The sequence below is a fragment of the Varanus komodoensis genome, unplaced genomic scaffold, assembly GCF_004798865.1.
Source record: "Varanus komodoensis strain SLA01 unplaced genomic scaffold, ASM479886v1 scaffold3, whole genome shotgun sequence".
Taxonomy (NCBI): domain Eukaryota; kingdom Metazoa; phylum Chordata; class Lepidosauria; order Squamata; family Varanidae; genus Varanus; species Varanus komodoensis.
In genome coordinates this window covers 64936568-64957031 of record NW_025335761.1, presented here as the reverse complement: position 1 = coordinate 64957031, position 20464 = coordinate 64936568, and the positions used below count along the sequence as shown (strand labels likewise).

Here is a 20464-nt window from a genome sequence, read left to right as displayed (position 1 = left end):
CCCATGCCAGGTATTCTTCCACAGAAGGCCTCTGTTCTGCAGCTGGACGGGGGTCAGCCGCTCCGCGGGGGCCGGGGGCGCACGCCTCGCCACGCCGAATTCCAAGCATGCATTATTTTGACAGCCGGGCAGCCTTCCCGCAGATGGGTCTGACTCGCACAATGACCTGACGCGGGGTCTGTGGAAGCATCTTGCTCGCGCAGCCCCTCTCCCTCCCAACTTCGCAGGCTCGCCCACCCGGCCATCTGCCGCGCAAAACGGAGCTTTCTTCTCCTCCGGGACAGAAGCACGGTTCATTAAGAGCACTGGCGGCGCATACGGCAGCGGCTTTGTTTGGAAACACACGTGTGTGCCGGCGTGCTTCTCCTGGCCTCTGTGACAAATCGCAGCAACGCTCACGGGGAATTCTGCTTCCAGGCGACGGGCGCGCCCGGGTTTTCCAGGAGTTTGGGCACGGCTGTGTCCTTCCAATCTCTCGGGCTGATTTTAAGGATAGGAGGGAGGGAGGGAGGGAGGGAAAGGCCCCCCAGGAGCTCAGACCGCTGCTTCCTCTGGCCCAGCACTGGCAAAACCGGCTGGCAGCTGCAGGTGGGAATTTTTTCCTGCCCCACTGGGAGATGCCCCCGGGAATCCGGCGTGGGACTTTCTGCATGCAGAGTGGCTTGCAGCCCCCGAACCAGCCGCCCCATCGCTCTCGGCTGCTCCCTGATCTGTCGTCCACACACTGAGCGAGCCTCTCACAGCTTGCGTGTCCCCTTCAGGAGGGGCTTTTGTTCTGGCTCAGCGGAGCTGAGATCCCGTTTCAAGTGGGCCTGCAAGGCGACGGGGTCCCTCCAGAGGAGGGGCAGCGCCCACCCTACGGCCTGCCAGATGCTCAGCACTGCTGGAAGCAGCTGGAACCCCTTCCCGCGCCCTCCGAGGCGCCGTCGTGGCCAGCAGTGCTGTGCGGGGCTCAGCGGGGCAGAAGATGCTCGCAGCCCGGGTTCAAGGAGCGGCTGCTTCTGATACCACAAGCCTGCCCGAGCACGGAGGCACATTTGGGGAGCCCCTCCCCAGTCAGGCGGATGCTGACGGGGGGGGAACCCAACATGTTGTTGGGGATGATGGAAGCTGTGGTTCAATCCATCCCGGGGGCACCAGCTCAGGGGAGTCTGCTCTACAGGGATGCAGCCTCTTCTTCGCACAGCACCTGATTCAGCCTTCAGTGTTCAACCCTTCGATCGGCAGCAGGGGTGCTGAGCTGATGGGCCGCATCCGGCCTGCCCGGGCATCCCCAAAGAGCCCATGCATGGCTCCTCTTCCCCGGTGGGTCCCCCCCTTACCCTGCCACCCCTGTCCCAAGAGTTCAAATGTCTCCTTTTCGGCATAACCCCCACAGCTTCCTCAGGTTCTTTGCAAGAGGAGGAACGGTGGGCTACAAATGTAAAATGACAGCAGCAGCGCGAGTATAGGCCGTGTCGAACTTCCGCAGTGTGGGATCAAGAGCTTGCCACCAAACGCTTGTCTGCTGGAGGCGAGTGCCACTAGCCCGGCTATCACGGCATCCGGCTTGCGGGCCCCCCGGCGACCCTGCGTGCCGGACAGCACAGGGTAGGTAGCTCTTACATCCTAGCCCTGCTGCCGCGTCGCTGGGCCCGTCCAGCAGGGGGCAGGCAGCCCACGTCCTCAAGCCGGAGGCTGTTTGAGGCCGGGAAAGAGGGGAATTTCCACCCTGGGTGGGGGAAACGGCCCCATCGGCCCTTGGAAGGCCACCCGAGAGGCTGCCAGTCGCGACGGCGAAGTGGTGACTCCCAGGCCAAACACTCTCGATTATCCATTCATTAGTTCATTGCTCCAGCAACGCAGGGAGGCAAACCACTTTGAAATCGGAGTGCCGTCACAATTGCGGGAAAAGCCTCTCGTGCAAAACTGGCCCGCGCTGCCTCCTTGCCCCCGCTGCTCACGAGGAATTCCCCACTAGCGGGCTCCTCTCTGGGCACCAGGTTGCCGGCTGCACCCTCTGCGGTGCACACCCCACACTCGGAAACGGAGCGTTCCACACGACCCCGAATCAGCCCTCCAAATACGAGCCAGGCCTTGCCTCGCAGGCATCCATCCTGCACCGTGGAATCCCTTCCCTTGGCACAGAAGCCAGATTAATATTTTAAGCCCAGCACACGCAGAGTTTGGATCCAATCCTGCATCTGGGGGGGGGAAGAGATTGCAACAAGCACAGCTGCTGACAGGAAGGGAAGAGGGAGCGGCGGATTGCACCGAGCAAAGGAGCCAAGAATAGAGGGTGCTTTCTTCCCAGAGTTCAAACCGGAGTCAGAGAGCCCTTAAATCGGGGCAGAAGCAGGTGTTTTGACCCTGCGCCCAGAAGCCCTCCCCAGCATGGCCAACGGCCAGGAACGTGAGAACGGAGGGGCCAAAAAGCTGGAGATCGACTCCCCACCCTGCATTAAAGCATGGACATTCCCATGGGAAGATCTGGGCCGTCCTTCTGGATGCTGCTCTACAGCACCTGGTTGGGAGATGATGGGAGTCCAACGCACCTGGTGGGCGCAAGCTTGGGGAAAGCGGCCTTAAATGAAGAGGGGCAGGTGTGCCAGCGGGGGACCCAGCGTTTCTCTCTCTATGTGGGTCCGGTTAGTTGCTGTTCTTGGTCTGGCAGAAGCAGGCAAGGCTGGCGCTGGACCGGATTCCCCTTTGGAAGGGGAGCTGTCCTTGGGCACCGTGCCGGGCATGATCGCCAGCAGGTTTGCAGCGGCAACCCCCTCCTTGCCCTCCCCTCTCGGCCTGCATCAGGACCGGGTGGCATTTCTGGGATTTCTCGGCCGCCCCTCGCATAACCGGCAAATGCCAGTCTCACCTGGAACAGAGTGCCAAGGGGCAAAGGGAGGGGGCCCTCCTCTTGCCCGCAGCACCTCCGGCATGTTCAGGCGTCCGCTGGGGAGGCCTTCCCCAGAGAGCACAGGGAGGAGGGGGCTCTCCATCCCTGGAGGACCAAGCAGAGGCTGGTCAGCCTTTCGCCAGGGAGGCTTTAAGCTGGACTCCTGCACTCCAGTGGGGGCACCCTCCCCACGGACCCTTCCAACGCCACCATCTGCCATCAGTCAGCGCACTGGCAGAGTTCACGAAAAAGACAGAAAGGGCCTTCTCTCCTCCCAGCAAAGTGTCTCCCTGGAGAGGGGAAAGCGAGGAATGGCACATCCTAGGATGCTTCCCCAAAAGCTGCAACACGGAAGAGAGGGCGGAAGCCAAGGAGGGACCCGTAACCGATGTGCTGATGGGATCTTCTCAGGTGGATACGCATATTCCTGGGGTGAGCGGAGCCACGAGGGGAAATTGCTCGGCGGCAAACTGCGCTTGAGGTGGAGGGGAGATGCCGTCACCGACCAGCTCCGTTAATTGACTGGTCTTGTTAGCTGACTAACCTTTTACACCCGTTTTACAACGGAGAGAGAGGAACAAAAGTCATGGCACCGTCCTTTGAGACTGAGCATCCCTCCGGGGCTTGCCTTGCCATTAATTCCAAGGTCAACACCGTCCACGGGGCTGCAGGGGAGATGGATTAGTTTCTCGGTGCTGGCAGGCAAATCCATTATCGAGGTCGCAGCTGTAAGAACTGACTCACTTACCCAGTTTTATGAGGGCTTGTTCCAAGACCCCGCTGGTTTGTAAAGGCTGCTTATGTGAGGTCAGCTTGGAACAGGAAGGAGGAGGCTAAATTACTGGGCTGCAGATGGAGGATCAGCCCAGGCTAGGAACTGAAGACCACGGGTAATTTCAGCGTGAATTGAAATCAAGGCAGGACTGGGGAAATTCCCCGTGGGAGAATGGGAGAATTCCCATTCTCCGTGGTTCAGGGGAGATGCATGAGCTGCATACACAAGATCCCATGCGCGGTCCCTGGAAACACCAGTTAAAGGGTCTCGGAGAGCAGGACTGGGATCGGCAAAGAACCGGCAAGGTTTGGCCGATGTGCCCCAGGAACCTCTCTTGGCAGAAAGAGACGGCCTTCCCACAGTTATTCCTGCCCTGGTCCCCTCCTGCTCGGATTACTGCAAGGCAAGGCCGTTAGCATTGATTGCAATGCGAAGGGTGTGGGACAACCTCTGAACACAGCCCAGGAACTTCCGTTCCTCCAAAACAGGGCAGCCCAGGGGCTCATAGGGCTGACCAACACAATGACGTTACACCGTGGCTTTCGCTTCTGCACCAGCGCCCAGCCTGCTTCCGGGCCCAATTCAAAGTGGTGGCTCTGAGCCCCAAAGGCTTGGGGCCCTTTTACCTGGAGGATCACCTGCTCATCTCTAACCAAGACCATCTTCTGAAGCCCAATTCCAGTCAAATGAGGCAGGGGGTGCTTACAAGAGGAAGGGCCTTTCCCACGGTGACACCCCACCTGCCGAACCCCTTCCCTGAAGAAGCCCACCTGGCTTCCACAGCACGGTGTTTGAGGCACCAGGTGAGGACTGGGCATTTCAGTGGTCTTAGATCTTGGCACTGGTTGTCCTTCTGGTATGACTATGAACTCCGTTGTTCTGACTGCTGTTCCTGGATTTATTCTGGGTTTATCATGAAATGTTTCATTGGCACTGTGTTATTACCTTGCATTTAATGCTGTATTTTTTCTGCATGCTGCCCAGGGCTCTTCACTTATTGGGTGGTCTGCAAATGTAACTAGAAATAAGAGGAGAAACACTAAAAGTGGCTAGTGACTCTGCGGTGCCATTTTTAAGAGGAACAGATTCCTGCTCACATATTCGGCTGCAATGAAATTATTTATTTATTCAATTTACATTCCGCTATACTAGTCCAAAGACTCTCTAGGTGGATGTGTTTGTGTGAGGCAGCCTTCAAGTCTTAGCATGAGGTTGAAAATCTAATCATGTTTTAATATTTGAACAGCTGTCATGCAGACACCCCTTGCAAATGGGTATTTATTTGGTCTGCTTTTCTTGAAGTTTATGTACAATTCCTAAAAGACTCTATTTTTAAATGATGCTTCCCGTACATGCATTGCAACTGATGTATTCCAAATTATGGCACTACATCTTTTCGTTCCCTTTTGTTTTGTTGACACTTGGCAATAAAAAAATACCCAGGAAAAGAAGAAAAGTCCTGATTTATAGCATGCTGGGCAACCCCATGCTCCCACGCCAGAATTTTTTCCAGGTTTTGATCTCCCCCGCTAGCGTTTCTTGGGCCATTGCTACTGAGTTGAAAGACACCTCCGGGAATGTCGTTGCTCATCCTCCGACCCCAGTCCAGAGCACACGCTTTTACCGGACAAGAAGGCCAAATCACAGCCATCACTTAATTATGGGCTTTCACTCTCTCCAAAGTCGGAATTCTCAGCCTTGGGCCAACACGGTCAAAGTGTGCCCGTCTGCTGGGGAAACGCTACAGCCGGCAGATACAATTGTGCCATTGTTCGAGCGGATCAGGGAAGAAGGAAGTCACTGGCTGGACAGCAGAGCCCAGAGGAACGTGGCTTCCCACGGGGGCCGGGACGGGACACGGCGCTCGTCCCAAGGGCAGCCGAGGCTCGCAGAGACTTCTGACATTGCCACACGTGTTTCGCCAGGCCGGATGGTTCTACTCTTGAGAAAAAGATGCGCGCCCAGTGGAGGGAACATGGTGTGGAAATGCGGGTGTGGAAAACATGGCGTGACCCCATCAGCCACTCCAAAATGTTTTTCTAGGTATAGTCGCATGGTCCAGACAGTCGAAAAAGAAGGATATTTTCCCGTTGGCTTTGTCCCTCCCTTCTCTCCCTTCGCCCTGGCTTTCTCCCTCAGGATCCTCACCCTGCAGCGTCAGCTTGCAGCCCAGGTAGCTGCAACCTCTTGCCAGCCAGGTAAACAGCTCCAATTCACAAGGGGGGGGGGGTGTCCTGGACTTTCCCTGTGGGGGTAAGGAGGTCCTTCTCTTCCCCCTAAACTCTTGCCCTGCCACTGTTGGGGGGATCAGGCTACCGGGGGCGGCGAATGAAGAGACTATCAGAGGCAACAGACAGGCGGGTCCAACTGGCAGGACGCGGCGGCATCTCCCAGGTTCTTCCAGGTGTTTCCATAGCAAAACAAAAGACCGAAGAAGGTGCTGGGAAAGCGTGAGGGGGTTCCAAGCGCAAGAGGAGGTAAAGACGCCCGTCCCTCAGCAATAAAGCTCCGTGAATGAGGCAGGATGAGTGCATGGAGACGGCCATCACAGAACACAGCAAGAGCCGTGCCGGATCAGACCAAGGGCACGTCAGGGGCAGCCCTCTGCTTGCACAGAGGCCGACCTGTGAGAAGCCTGCAAGAGGGCAAGAAGGCCACAGCACTCTCTCACCCATGTTCCCCAGCGACTGGTGTCCCTACGCACGCTGCCTCCAGTCCTGGCACCGGGAAGCAGGATCAAGCCCTCGGCCTGATCCAGCCTGGCCCGTCTTCCTTTCAAGGTCTCTGTGGTTTTGATTAGAACGGGCCTCCCCAGCTCGGCTTCACTGGCGGCTGCTGCTGACTCGGCATCAAAACTCCAAGCGAGCACAGATGCTGACCGGGAGGAGGCAGGTCGGAAACCGGCGAAGGGCCGGAGCCAGCCAAGGCGGGGACGGGCCCGTGCCTTCCCGGGGGGAGGGGGGGGGGGGGTGTCCAGTGGGGACAGTGCGCTTAATTGTTCAAGATCCTTGTTATAAATCATGTAACAACTTCGGGGGACGCACCGTGCTGCTCACACGCATACCAGAGCCGAAGCAAACACGTCTGGATTCCTACTGCAAGACAACGCTCATCAAGGAAAGCAACAGACCTATTTATTTATTTAAATTTATATAAATATATTTATATTTATTTCCTTTTTCCCTTCCAAGGAACTCAGGGCAGCTTACATAGTTCTCCTCCCAATCTTGGCCGCACAGGAACAACAACCCTGTGAGGAAGGACGGGCTGAGAATTCTGGGCCTGGGCCAGAATCTCCCTGCGCACTCCCTGGCTCCCAGCATACAGCTGCAGGCCCTCTTCCCGGTTATTCCACATGGGATGGTGCCCTGGGAGGGAACAAGGCTGGGGACACAGCGGTTAGGTAGGAGCTGAGTGGGGATGAGCTGCTGGGAGGGAGGAATTGGTTGAAATTATTTATTATTTATTTATTTGGGAAGCTTGTATGCCGCCCCATTCGCACAAGCCCTGGGGCGGCTTCCAACAAATAAATAACAATACAAAAATATAAAAATTGGATACATCCAGGCAATAAATAAAACGAATAAATAAATTAACAATTAATTAAAATAACGTTTAAATAAAAAGGTCTTGGCCTGGCGCCGAAAAGCAAATAACGATGGCGCCAGGCGGACCTCTCTGGGGAGCGCATTCCATAAATTAAAAAATGAATGAACCAACCAACCAACGAATGCCTGCGCGGATTTATTTCTTCATTTAGCCTGCGGGGAGGGGAGGGGAGGGGAGGATAGCAAATTTGTGCCCCACGCAACCCACGGCCCCAAGGCCAAACTTAGCAATGGCTTAAGAAACCAAGCCAAGCCAGTGGCTGGAGCCCTGAAGGAGCCACATGGGTCCAAAGCTCACAAGCTAAATTCGATGCTTTCCATGCTCCGCAGCCAGCCAAAGCAAGCCAGCCGTTCATGCGCCTTCTTCCAGAGTTGCGCTCACACCATGCAGAGCACACGCCTGCTGCAAATGTTTTAATAAATAAATAAAATAAATAAAAAGTGTGTCACTACGGTCGCTTGCGTGTTGTTCAGTGTCAGGAAGCCAATGCTGAGGTTCGCTGGGGTCCCCCGGTGTCCCTCCCTTCTCGGCCCCCCCAGCCCCCGGCACAGGGGGGGTAGTCAAGAGCATCACTGACATCTGCCGGCTGCACCTGTGACGGGCGCTTCTGCCGGACGCAGCACCACGGACCAGCAACCCACTCCGAAGCCTGCTTGAGAGCTGGGCCTCTGCCGTGCTTGCCTGGCCGCAGCACGTCCTCCTCCCGCAACCAGCCTTCCCCAACCCGGTGCTCCCAAGAGGTGTTGGACAGGTTGGGGAAGGCTGCTGAACTCTTTGGCCACAGGTCCAGCCACACTGCCCATCATCATCATCATCATCATCATCATCATCATCATCATCATCGGTAATTATTATCTTCACCATCATCATCAATCATCATCATCATCAATAATGGTTATTCTTCACTATCATAACCACTGCTATTAATTGCATCGCATTTATAAACCACCTTTTTCCTCTGGTAAGGGATGCAAGCAGCTTACACCGCTCCGTTTTGTCCTCAGAACAACAACCCTGTGAGGTAGGTTGGGCTGAGAGGGAGCGACTGGCTGAGTGGGGATGAAAACCCCAGGCTGCCAGTCCGACACACCACACAGGCCATCACGCCCCAATGTACCGGGAGCAGGTATGTGTGGGCACGCTCACACGCACACACCCAAGAGCACGGCTTCCAGACTATTTTTCTTCTCAAACGAATCCAGCCAGAAACAAACAAGTCGCGATATAAAGGGACAGAAGTGAAGCATGTACAGGTTTAGGTCCATCATGAAAGTGTGCAATTTGTCCAGAGCCGATAAATCAGACCTGCTTCTACCGCACGGCAAGAACGGCCTCCCCACCTCCCTGCACCGCGAATCCAAGCTGCAGTCTTGCTTCTTTTAATCCACCAAGGTTGCTCTTAAATCTTTACCTCATCACAGCCGTCGCTGGGGATGCAGGACGGCTGAGCCGCCTCGTTCCCGGGATCAAACACTGTCACCTCCGCAAACTCTTCCACGGGTTTCGGAAACTCGGGCATGGAGCGCCGCCCATAGCGTTTCCCGCCCTTGATGTATTTTGGTTGGGCTTCTGGAGAAGAATCTGGAAGGGAGAGATGCAAGCCAAACTGAGTGCAGAAGCTACTGGATCGGTACATAGAAACATAGAAACAGAGCGAGTCAGAAGGGGCCTCAGAGGCCATCTAGTCTGACCCCCGGCTCCAGCTGGCTCCACTCACGACATGCCCACCATGAGCATGTCCAGCCTATCTTTGAACACCCTCACCGATGGAGCCTCCACGACCTCTCCTCGTACCATTCAACGGCGCAGCTCACTTCTGAGAAGAAACCTGGAATGGTTTGCTCGGGAGCAAGTTCGATCCGGGGCTGGAGTGGGAGGACATGACCTTCTCTGCAGGAAGGGGTGCTGCTCCCATGCGTATCCGAGCAGTCTAAGGCGGTGGCAGCGCAGGGGCCTTGATGTGGCCCAAACGGACCCCAGAACTTGGCTGCAGGCACTGCCGCTTCCCCCTCCGCTGTGCTAGCTTTCTACATTTATTAATTCGTTTAAAGCTTTTATGTACCGTCCCGTTACTGGCGTCTCGGGACGGTTTACAACAAGCACGAATAAGATAAAAATGGTACAGCATCCAGTGATGAATATAAAAACAATTAAGACCAATTAACAATTAAAATAATGAGAAAATAAAAAGGTTTTCACCTGGTGCCGAAACAAAAAAAGCGCAGGTGCCGGGTGGACCTCCCTGGGGAGCGTGTTCCCCTGTCGGGGTGCCACCGCAGAGAAGGCCCTCCCCCGGGTGCTCTCCCTCCTAATCTCCTTCAAGGAGGGCTCCCAGAGCAGGACCTCCCCCTCAGATCTCAAAGGGCAGGAGGGCACGTGGGGAAGAAGGCGCTCCTTCAGGTATCCAGCTGTTTAGGGCCGTATGCGTCATTACCAGCACCTTAAATTGGGCCCGGACTTCAACTGGCAGCCAGTGTAACCGATAGAGGACTGGTGTTATACGTGAAAACAAGCCAGTCCCCGTTATTGTCCTGGCAGCTCTATTCTGAACCATCTGAAGCGTCCGGACTGTCTTTACGGGCAGCCCCACGTGGCGCACGCTCCAATCCCTGCATTACACACAGGAATCTTTCCGTGCACTCAGACATTAACCAGGGCATTCCTGCTGCTGCAGTCAGAACTGGCGCACCCCCAGCCACCCCGTTCTACAACACTCTGGATGGGTGCCAAGCAGAGCGGGAAGAAGCCCTGGGGGGGCATCCAGGGACGTCCCGGCAGGGCTCTCGGCCCAGTGCCCCAGAGCCTCTCCCCACCCTCGCCACTGCCGCCCGTTTGCCCCTGGCCCGGACAAGCGGCTGCGAGCAGGAGGGGACGCACCCTCCTCCCCGGCTCTCCCCGTTCACTAAGCAAATGTTGATGAGGAAGAGGAGGAGGAGGAATGGGAGCAGCTGGTGGCCTGGTGCTCTGAGGGGGGGGCCACGGAGGGTCTTTTGCCCAAGGCCCCAAAAACAGGGAGCCAGCCCTGGCAGGCTCGTCCCAGGACAGTCACCTTTAGCGGCAGCACGTGCTCTTGCAGGCAAGTCGTCCGAGCACCTGGCCAGCGCCTTCCCTGCTAATGCGATCCTATAATTACAGCAAACCTCTCTCTCTCTCTCTCTCATACAATTTAAATAAATCTCTGGGGTTCTACTAAGCCAATCAGACCCCTTGGAATAGTGCTTATTCACCTTTGATTTAAAAACTCCTGAGTTTCAGTCCAGATACAGCCACAAAGCAGCCCAGAGAAGGCCAACTCAAGCGCCTTTGCCGTCTTTTCATATAAAAATAAGGCATAAAGCTGATTCAGACATAATGGGGAACCTCCAGCGCCAGTCCTACCCAGAATACGGCCACATAGCAATCAGGGGGACTTGCATGAGCGATGGCTAACTTAAGCCTCACTTATTTCAATAAGCCTACTCTGTGTAGGAGTAACACTGGCTGGTTTCCAGCAGAAAAAGTCAGCCCAAGCAAATGGCAGCACAAGCCAGGATAAAATGGCTTTAGGAAGAAACGAAGCGAACGAGGCTGTCGTATGTCAGACTGTCAGTTCATCATCTCACTGCTGTGCCAGCCCCAGGGTGGTGTAGTGGTTAGAGCACTGGACGGGGGCTCAGAAGAGCTGGATTCTAGTCTCCATTCAGCCATGAAGCCCACTGGGTGAGCTGGGGTGAATAGCTAAATGGCCCAAATACTAATAACATTAATACATTTTTTTTGAAATTCAACATTAAGAAAACTAAGATCATGGCATCCGGTCCTCTCACTTCCTGGCTAATAGATGGGGAAGAAATGGAGGTAGCGACAGATTTTATTTTCCTGGGCTCCAAGATCACTGCAGACGGGGATTGCAGCCAAGAAATTAAAAGACGCTTGCTCCTGGGGAGGAAAGCTATGGCAAATCTAGACAGCATACTAAAAAGCAGAGACATCACCCTGCCAACAAAAGCGCGTATAGTCAAGGCTAGGGTTTTCCCAGTTGCAATGTATGGCTGTGAAAGCCGGACCATAAGGAAGGCTGAGCGCCGAAGGACTGAGGCCTTTGAATTGTGGTGCTGAGAAGACTCCTGCGAGTCCCTTGGACTGCAAGGTGATCAAACTGTTCAGTCCTAGAGGAGATCAACCCTGGCTGCTCTTTAGAAGGCCAGATGCTGAGATGAAACTCAAATACTTTGGCCACCTGATGAGAAGGAAGGACTCCCTGGAGAAGAGCCTAATGCTGGGAAGGATTGATGGCAAAAGAAGAAGGGGATGGCAGAGGATGAGGTGGCTGGATGGGGTCACTGGGGCGGTGGGTGAGGGCTTGGGTGGACTCCGGGGGATGGTGGAGGACAGGAGGGCCTGGGGGAGTGTGGTCCATGGGGTCACGATGGGTCAGACACGACTTTGCAACTAACAACAACAACAAATATATTTTTGGTAGCTTGGTGAGATATACTTTCAAAATAAGGAAAGTTGTAGCACCTGTACAGTAAGATGGATGAGATAAGAACTGCAAAACCCCAGAGAGAGAGAGAGGGAGGGGGGGAACCTGCTTTATTCCTTTGTTTCTCTTACCTGAACAGGTATGTCTGTGACTCACCTGATCGAGAGAGAAAATTGCAGCCACGGGGACAGATCCTATGTAGCCACAGATTTAGCCATTCTAGCTGAGTTTTCTGGGCTTCAATAATTATTTGAGAGACTATGGTCCCTAAAGCACTTCCCATACCACATAACACAAAATGTATATTTATTGCTCAAAGAGTACGAGAGAAAAATAAAATGCTGCAGTGATAAAACAAGCCAGACGCCTTCACTATAAACAATGCAATTAAGGGCACGATCCCATAGAGAAATGGTGCCAGGCACGTTTCTTAGTAAGAGTAAAGTCTTTATTTCTTTTAGCCAGCAAAGCTGCCCTCACAGATCTGCTCATCTCCGTGTACTCATTCTTCTGGCATCTCTTTGCTCCATCATCTCAATATTTGTAACGTTCCACATAACATTAGCTCTGGTTCCTTATCCTACAAATAAATTGATGCAGCCTATCTTAATTAAGAGCATCAGACTAGGCTGTGGTTGCTGGGGGGGGGGGGGGGGTGGTAGGGCAGATAATGCAGCCAGGTTTCCAGCTCATCTTGGAAGCCCGGTTGCAAAGGTCCCGCATGAGATCCAACCCACCCAGCTGCCATGAGCTCCCCTGTCCCAGCTCCAAAAACACAACCTCAAAGCTGGTCCAAGTCAATATAGAACTAATGATAGACCTTTTTCTTTAAACGTCATTTTAATTGTCAATATTATTTGCTTATTTTATCTGGCCAGGGCAACTTATTTTATATTGTTAATTCGTTGTATATTTGGATGTATTATATTTTAATTTTATGTCGTGAGCCGCCCCGAGGCTTCGGCGAATGGGGCGGCATAGAAATGTTTTAAACAAACAAACAAATAAATAAATAAATGAGCCACACTTAAACCATCAAATTCTGGGTTGTTTTCCCCTCAGAAATCTAGAATTCTGGGTCCACATGCTGGACAACCCAGGAAACGGACTTTCTCCGTTGTTATGAAAACGGAAATAAAGCCGAAGTGGCAACGGGCAGACAATGGGCACCTGCATGTGCTCCTGTGTGATCCAGACCAGTTGGGGGCTAATTAATTAACCGTCGTTGGTCATTATGTGCAAAATAGGTCAGCGTGTTAAAACTGATGGACTTTGGTGGACTGTGCTCAGTCCACGAATGGAAACGAAGTCTTGAAATGAATGAAGTATTCAGTTAAAAGGAAGGAGAGCTTTGGTTTAGATTTTTGGAGTCAATCTTTTTGATTGATTGAGAGAGAGATATGGAGAGCCTGCTTTGCGCCATGAATCTGGTGATTAAGGCAGTTTTGCATTTGATTTTAAGAGGGTCCTGATGAGGTTTTTTAAAATATCAGGAAAATGGCACAGATTAAATGGAAAGCCAAACTTCCTAATAGGTGGGATAGAAAGCTAATAAATAAATAAATTCTAAGTGCTAGAAAAAGAAATCTTCTCTCCGAGGTACACATTAGCATTCGAGGAGAAACCTATGGAAGGCTGAGACCTCACCACTCCCGTCTTACTGAATATCTCTTCGATACAATTTCTGTCTCCAAGCTTGTTAGCAGAAATGTATTCTGCAGCTTAGCTATGCAATGAATTATAAAATACACAGGACCAGGAACCCTTTGATATTGTCACCCCCCACCCCACATTTCCCCTGGACTTACACCCCATCCGTGCATCCCGCGCACCCCTGGGGAACGCGGGCAGGCGCACGTGTGTTTGAACAAGGCAATTTTAACAAGGTTTCCTGCAGCTGGGAGCTCGCACATGAAAGCCGGTACGATGAAGTGCACAGATAGGAAAAATCAGAAACGAGACAGGCTGATTAAATAAGACCCCAGGAACAAAAGCAAACCTTATCATCCCCATTAAAGCTGGCCTGCTGGCAATTGCCCGCCTGCAGCCGCTCTCTGGCAGATTCTCCCCGGCCTGTTCGTTTGCTCGCTTTGCCTTGGAGAGAAACGGGGTGGGGAGGTTTTATTCCATTCCAGCAATCGGATTTTGCGAAGCAGAAGAAGCTACCCCACAGGAGTGTGTGCATAGAGATTTTCTAAATAAAAAAAATAAATAATGCGTGCCTTTAAGGAGAGATTTCGGAAAACAGCACGGGTACAGACAGACAGGGACAAAGAGCAGCTTGCTAGATCTGTGCCAGGTTTTCCTCAGCTAAGGCTGCAAACAAAGTTACACCAAGCAAAGCTAAAATGTCCCTCGTTCTCTAGCTCTGCCCCCTTTCGCACATGCAGGAGTGCATGTTACTAATGGCAGCTGGATGAGCATCTTCTGTGAGGTCCCAGGAGCACCTGATCTTGTGCTCCAACAGCATTAAACCCACTTCAGGGCAGCGGCCCTCCGGAGGGCAAGGCAAAAGCACCCCCCCCCCCATGAAAGTTAAGTCTGTTGCAACGAGTGCATATATACTATATACCCCTAGAGGGGTCATATTATCAAGACATACAGCTATGATTAAAAATAATAATGCACACACTTCGGAACGTTAGCCCAAGTATCCAGAGTTATCCATTCATACATCCTGCTGAACGACCGCTCCATCTGAGTCCTCCATCCGCTGCATCATTACAGGTGGCAATTTACCCATTCAGTGGTGCACCCCCCCCCGCACCCCTTTGGTGGCTTTGATTTCTGAATATACAATAAAATACATCTTTTAAAAAGCTGGAATGGCTCTCCATCAAAGCCGCAACAATCGCACTGGCCCTCTGAGTGCACACATGATTAAAATGTTTTAATATAAATAAATGAATGAATGATGGTGGGTTGGGGGTCAGAAGCCCCCTCCCCCTCCCCCGTGAGCCTGACGCAGATCTCTGAAGGGGAAATTTGGTCATGGTAGGTTTGGGAGTGTGACAGGGAGCTACAGGTAAAGTCACCTGTGCCTGCAGGTCAGGCAACCCTGCTCTGCACGAGAGAGATGCTAATAGGAAGAGATGACTGGATGTGACATTCTGTCCGGCCCCATGGAAGAGTCTTCCAAGCACACGAACCCAGTTTGCTGGCTGTAGAAGCAGAGACCACACAGGGCCCGCTGCCTCACTGAGAACGAGGCCCATGTGCCAAAACTGAACCTGGTTCCACCAAATTCATGCTGTTTCCATGGGAATATAAAGCACACCCCCCCCCCCCGCAGCACTGCTTGCATTCCTTGGCTCTTCTTACCACCAGGTGACAGTGACTGCATCCAGGCAACATGATAACCTAGGGTTGAGTATTTGTCAAGCATGACTCGTCCCTGAACCCTGGGTTGCTGTTCAGACACTGATTATCCCGGCTGTCTGAACCCAGCTGTGCTAACAAGCCATGGTTTGTTAACCATGGACAATCCATAAAGAGAACCCACGGTTCGGCGTTGGGTTGTTCACCATGGTTGGTTCTCTTGGCTGCGTCCAGACAACACGGCGACCCATGTTGCAACAGCTACTCATGGTTCAATGGCATCCATCCTGCACTCAGCCGTTGAGTGTCTGAACCCAGACTTTGGGTGGAGATGGAGGTATGGGCTGGGGTGGGGTGGGGGGCTCGAAGGAAAAAGGCTCCCCAGAAGTGCTCAGCCCCCACAAATGGCCATTCTTTGGTTCCTCTTCTACTGGGCGGCTGAGGTTGCGTGAAAATGCCACAGACCAGTGCCTTGGCTGCACAGAGGGCGGCTTCCCGCATCCCGCTTCCCCCGTCACTTGCACCCCTAAATGGGGAAAGGCCGGAGTGTGGCGTGGGGTGTGGGTCCAAGCACATTCCACCGTGGTGTGGAAACCATCCCGCAGCATTCAGGTGCAGCCACCAAGCTCTGGGGGACCACGACCGCCAGGCAACCCACCATGTTTGGACAGGGGCTCCTCACCAACATTCCCGGAAGCCGGACCCAGCCGGGAGCAGTGTTTGCACTCTGGAGGTGGGCAGTTTTACTGTTGATTAACATTGTTGGAACTGGGTCTTTTCCACCTGGAGGAGACTCTGAGGGGATCTGTTTGCAACGTACAGGTATGTGAGGGGGTGTCATGCAGAGGTGGGTAGAGACCTGTTCTCCCCTGCTGAGGAGGGCAGGATGCGCTCCAACGGAGCAAAGCTCAGGGAACCAAGTTCAGTTTAGGTGTCAGGAAGTACTTCGTGATGGTTGGGATCCCCAGAGCATGGAATGGGCTTCCCCGGGAGGTGGTTGAAGCCCCATCAGTGCGGGTGTCCAAGGATAGGCTGGACATGCACATGGTGGGCATGTCGTGAGCGGAGCCGGCTGGAGCCGGGGGGTCAGACTAGATGGCCCGGGAGACCCCTTCTGACTCGCTCTGGTTCTATGTATCCATGCTATTATTGTGTGATTGCTAGATTGTATTGTTTGCTTGCTTTGATAACTCTGTATAGGAAGTGGTATATAGATTTGGGTATAATTATCATACTCTGATCAGCAGCAACAGCAGCAGCAGGAGGAAGAATATGAAAGGCAGAAGAGCACACCAAGGCAAGCATCGTTTTCCCCACATGCCCGCTGTCCCCCTCCTTCTGAGCACACTTGGAAGGGGGCACGCAAGCCCCTCCTCCCCCAGGCAGTGCCTTTTGCCACCCGGACTTTCTGGCTCGGCTCGGCTCGAAATGCGTACCCACAAAGGGCATTCGAGCGCGCTTGATGTTCGAAGCCTGGGGCAGAATTTTGAAGCCGGAGCAGCGCATGGAATCTGACATTGCTGGGAGGGGGGAGATGCTATGAAGCCCCTGCACCTGTCCGACAGCTCCCCCCCCGCCCGCCCGTGCAGCCAGCCATCGCCCGAGGCTGTGCGTGACTGTGCTCCAGCATCAGATGAAAGCTTCTCCACAAGGACAGGAATAATCATATTGACTCTCCTTACGCGGGCAGAGGCCCGGAAGGGGAGGGGGAGTGCGGTGGAGAAGAGAGGAGGTCTTGCTTTCGAGGCTCAGAAGATCCTGGTTGTGAAATATTCACGCCCGCCCACCCTGCAGAATTAAGAAGGCTTCCCTCGCTTCCTCTTCCTTCTTCTTCACACACACGGAACAAAAAACCTTCCGCACCGGCCCAGCAGAAAAGGGCAGAAAAGGCAGTGGCATTTCTTAAAAGGTGATCCCATTCACAAATACCCACCGTGTGGGCCCTGGATGCCGCCAGCCCATTCCTGGCTGCCGCAGCTAAAGGCACTGATTGGGAAGCCAAGAAGCAGGCCGGCTGCAGCGATTTTGCTGCCCTCGGCCAAAATTCGTCTGGGCCCCCCAGAAAGGGTCTGGCCAGGGTGCCCACTGCGTCCCTTCCAGCGCTGTCATGGAACCGAGGCTCACGGGGGCGCTTGGATCTGTTGCCCGCTCTCAGAATTCCCCGTCCCTCTGCTCTCGAGCTTGGCTGCTGTCTGCACAGATGCGGAAGGGGGGAAGGGGACGCATTTCTGCGCTGCTGCTTCCTGCCGTAATCAAAGCGGCTTGGCAGGGGCCTTGAATGGCAAAGCAGGGCATGCTGGGTGTCCTGGCTCAGGGCGCCGGGTTGGAGAAAGCGGGAACCGGGGCTCTCCTGAGTCAAGTGGAGCGTAAGGACGCAAAGCGCTCACGCTACGTCTTCAGGGCTTCCACCCAAATTCTGTCAGCCTCTGAAATCTCACAGGGGCAAGGCGAGGGCAGGACCCACTGACAGGAATTAGACGCAGCTCATCAGACCCAACCCACCCGGCCGGCTGCCGTGTGCTGGAGCCGTTCCGAGGGACCAGAAATAGACAAGGCTTGTCTCTAAGCGCCAAGTCAGGATGTGCCCCTTGAGTGAATCACAAGAATTTGTAGCCAACTGGCTGGCCAAAACGCATGCAATGCGGAGATTGCAGGTGTGGCTCATGGAACCGCAACCAGGCAAGGAGAAGGAAAGCGCCCTGCAGCTTGAACCACCAAGTCTCTCTCTCTCTCTCTCTCTCTACCCAATTATTCAGCTGTGTGGGATGGCCGCACTACAGAACCCATCCCGACACTATGCTTTGTCCAGTTCACTTTGAAAGCCACCCAAATGTCCCATGGGAAACTCAAACTATCAAGCCCAAGACCAGAGTTTTGCATTGTGGCAACCAGAGAAACTGCTCCAGAACCAGTGAGAAATGCTTCCCCTCCAGCCAGTCCCAGGTGGCAACCCAGGGGCCGCGGTTTGGACTAACGGGAGTTTCCAAACGGCCTTCGAAGACAGCCCACAATGCTTCCCAGCAGCCTAAGTGGGAGAGCACCGCAGCTTGAAAAACAGAGACCGAGCAGATGCCCAGTACTGGAAGGCCTCCAATGACTGAACCAGGAGTGCCCCCCAGCAGTGCCCCCCAGCAGTGCCCCCACATGCTTCCACTCGCCTTGCCCACCCCAGGATCCTCCATCCGGCTGGGAATTATGGGAACTGGAAATCAGTGCATGGGGGGACGGGACGACCCAGTTAGGGGAGGTTGCTGTAGGTCCTTCTCCTCAGAGATCACCCCTTAAAAGTTCTGTAGCGCCTCTCCCCTCTTTTGCCAAATGGGCTGCCCATCTCTGTGTCCTCTTTGTTCGCAGCACAGAAGCTTCAACTGACATTGAAAACCTCAAGGTGCACAAGGAAAGTCTACGGGAACAAAGCCACTGAACCTCCGCAGTTTGTGCCCCCGTCGTTCCAGGCTGCACAGACTCCTGTATTTACCCCGGGGTGAAACATTTGTTCTGCACAACCAACCCAGTCAGGTTTAAAATATTTTCTTTGCAAGCACAGACAAGTGCGCACCTGTAGCCCTGGGACTGGGCAAAAGAACTCCCTCAACAGGCATTCTTTTCATTTACTGTCAAAATTAATAAAGCTCAGCAGCTATTTGAGAAAATGATCGCTCTTCTGGGTACGCTGCTCCCTTGCCTGTGTTATTATGTTGGATTTAGTAACTGATTGTTAGCCGACGAGACCGCTTCGTTCATTTTTCTAAAGGCAGCCAACTTATTTCCTTACCTTGGCAATGCAGTCCTGGGCAGGTCTACTCAGGAGGAAGTCCCTTGGCTTCAGTGGGACGCATTCCCCGTAAGAGTGCAAAGGACCGCAGCCGTCACCATCGCCGGCCTAGCCGGCCTCAATTTAATCCTCCATTGAGGCCCCCCTCTCACTCTTTCTCACCCCCCTTCCACCACTGTGCTCTTCGCTTCCCTGCAGAGACTTGCCCGTGCATCCGTCCTCTCCCAGCCCGGGAATGCTCTAGGCAAGAGAAACTTTTCCCGGATCTCAGGCTGAGCGTGGCGTGCCAGCAAGATGGTCGGCCGCCAGGCTCCAAGCCCCCGTGCGGACACGGGGCCCAGGGGCGCACAGTGCATCGTGTGGCGAACAGAAAGCCGGTTTCGAGCATCATCTCACACAAACACAAGGCACATCAGGACGGAACGGAGGCCATGAGGATCTCGAGCAGGTTTCTCCACCCTGGAGCCCTCTAGATGTGTTGGACTCCAGCTCCCACAATTCCCAGTCAACACGGCCGACGGCTGTTGAGATTCTCATGCATCCTGCAGCCCCGAGAGGGTCCTGGGATTCCCCACTCTGAGCCCACGGGGGCGTTGGGGGGCTGCCCACCTCCGCCTTGCATTCCTCAAGGAACCAACTGCAGGGGCCGCCCTCTAACGCTGGCGAGGGGGGAAGGGGGGACATGCCGGTGAGGAGGCAGCGGGAGACGAGCGATCCGAGGCCGGTCCAGCTGCCTCGGAAAGGCCGCCACTGCGTGGGCTAAAAAGCCAACCTGGCAAAATATGCAGGGCAGGGCCAGGGGGCGAAGCTCGCCTCGACTTCTCTGCCCACGCTGCACCGCATGGTCAGCAGCCTGAGTTCAGGGCAGCAAGAGCGCAACCCAGAGTCCGGCACCCTAAGGGAACCCCGGCCTCTCCCACAACAATGCAGTCCCCCCCCGCCCCAGTTCTTTGGTTGGGAGCCAAGGGAGGGCAAGACGCTCGGCTGCTTTGCCATGCAGAGACGCCCTTAGTCCTCTTCATTCACGGGGACCATCGACAGCTTCGGGGGCTGAAGCAAAGGCCACCAACTAGTCCTGATGCTGCCTGCAGGGTCGAAGGCGAGATGCCCATGTCAACCAGTTGCTGGGGAACATGGGTGGCAGGGTGCTGCTGCCTTCTCGTGTGTTCCCGCACACAGCTGTTGGCCACTGGTTGGACCAGGACCCGGACTGGGTGGACCTCACACTGACCCAGCACCGGGGCCCTCTGAGTGCTCCAGGGGCCACCCTGCTGTGGAAAAAGCGAGCTCTCTCCTTCTTGATTACAGACCAAGCTTGGAAACACTCCAGTACTGGGGGAAGGGCTGCCGTTCCCTCTGTACCGACGTTCTGCCCAGACAAGGTGCCAAAGCACAGCCTGGAGGAACAGCCAGTTGTGCAGAAACCCAGCTGTGCGCCACGTGTCCTGACGAATCAGGCAAAACTCTGTTTTTATGGCGGCTTGGTCTCACCCCAAACGCTGCCCTGTGAGGAGGGGCTGGGAGAACAGGGCATGCTCAGCCGGGAGAAGAGAAGACTGAGGGGGGACATGGTATCCCTCTACAAGTACCTCAAAGGCTGCCACAAAGAGGAAGGTCAGGATCTCTCCTCGCTGATGCCAGAGTGCAGGA

At 54.3% G+C, this 20464-nt stretch overlaps 1 protein-coding gene across 4 annotated transcripts in view; it reads right to left on the bottom strand.

The window, feature by feature from the left end:
• NIN (ninein) overlaps positions 1 to 20464 on the bottom strand; it is a 99965-nt gene that overhangs the window by 50524 nt on the left and 28977 nt on the right. For all 4 annotated transcript variants that reach the window (XM_044436327.1, XM_044436324.1, XM_044436325.1 and 1 more), the window contains exon 4: positions 8668 to 8837. In XM_044436327.1, coding sequence (XP_044292262.1) covers positions 8668 to 8837 — 170 coding nt within the window. The remainder of the gene's footprint in view (positions 1 to 8667; positions 8838 to 20464) is intronic.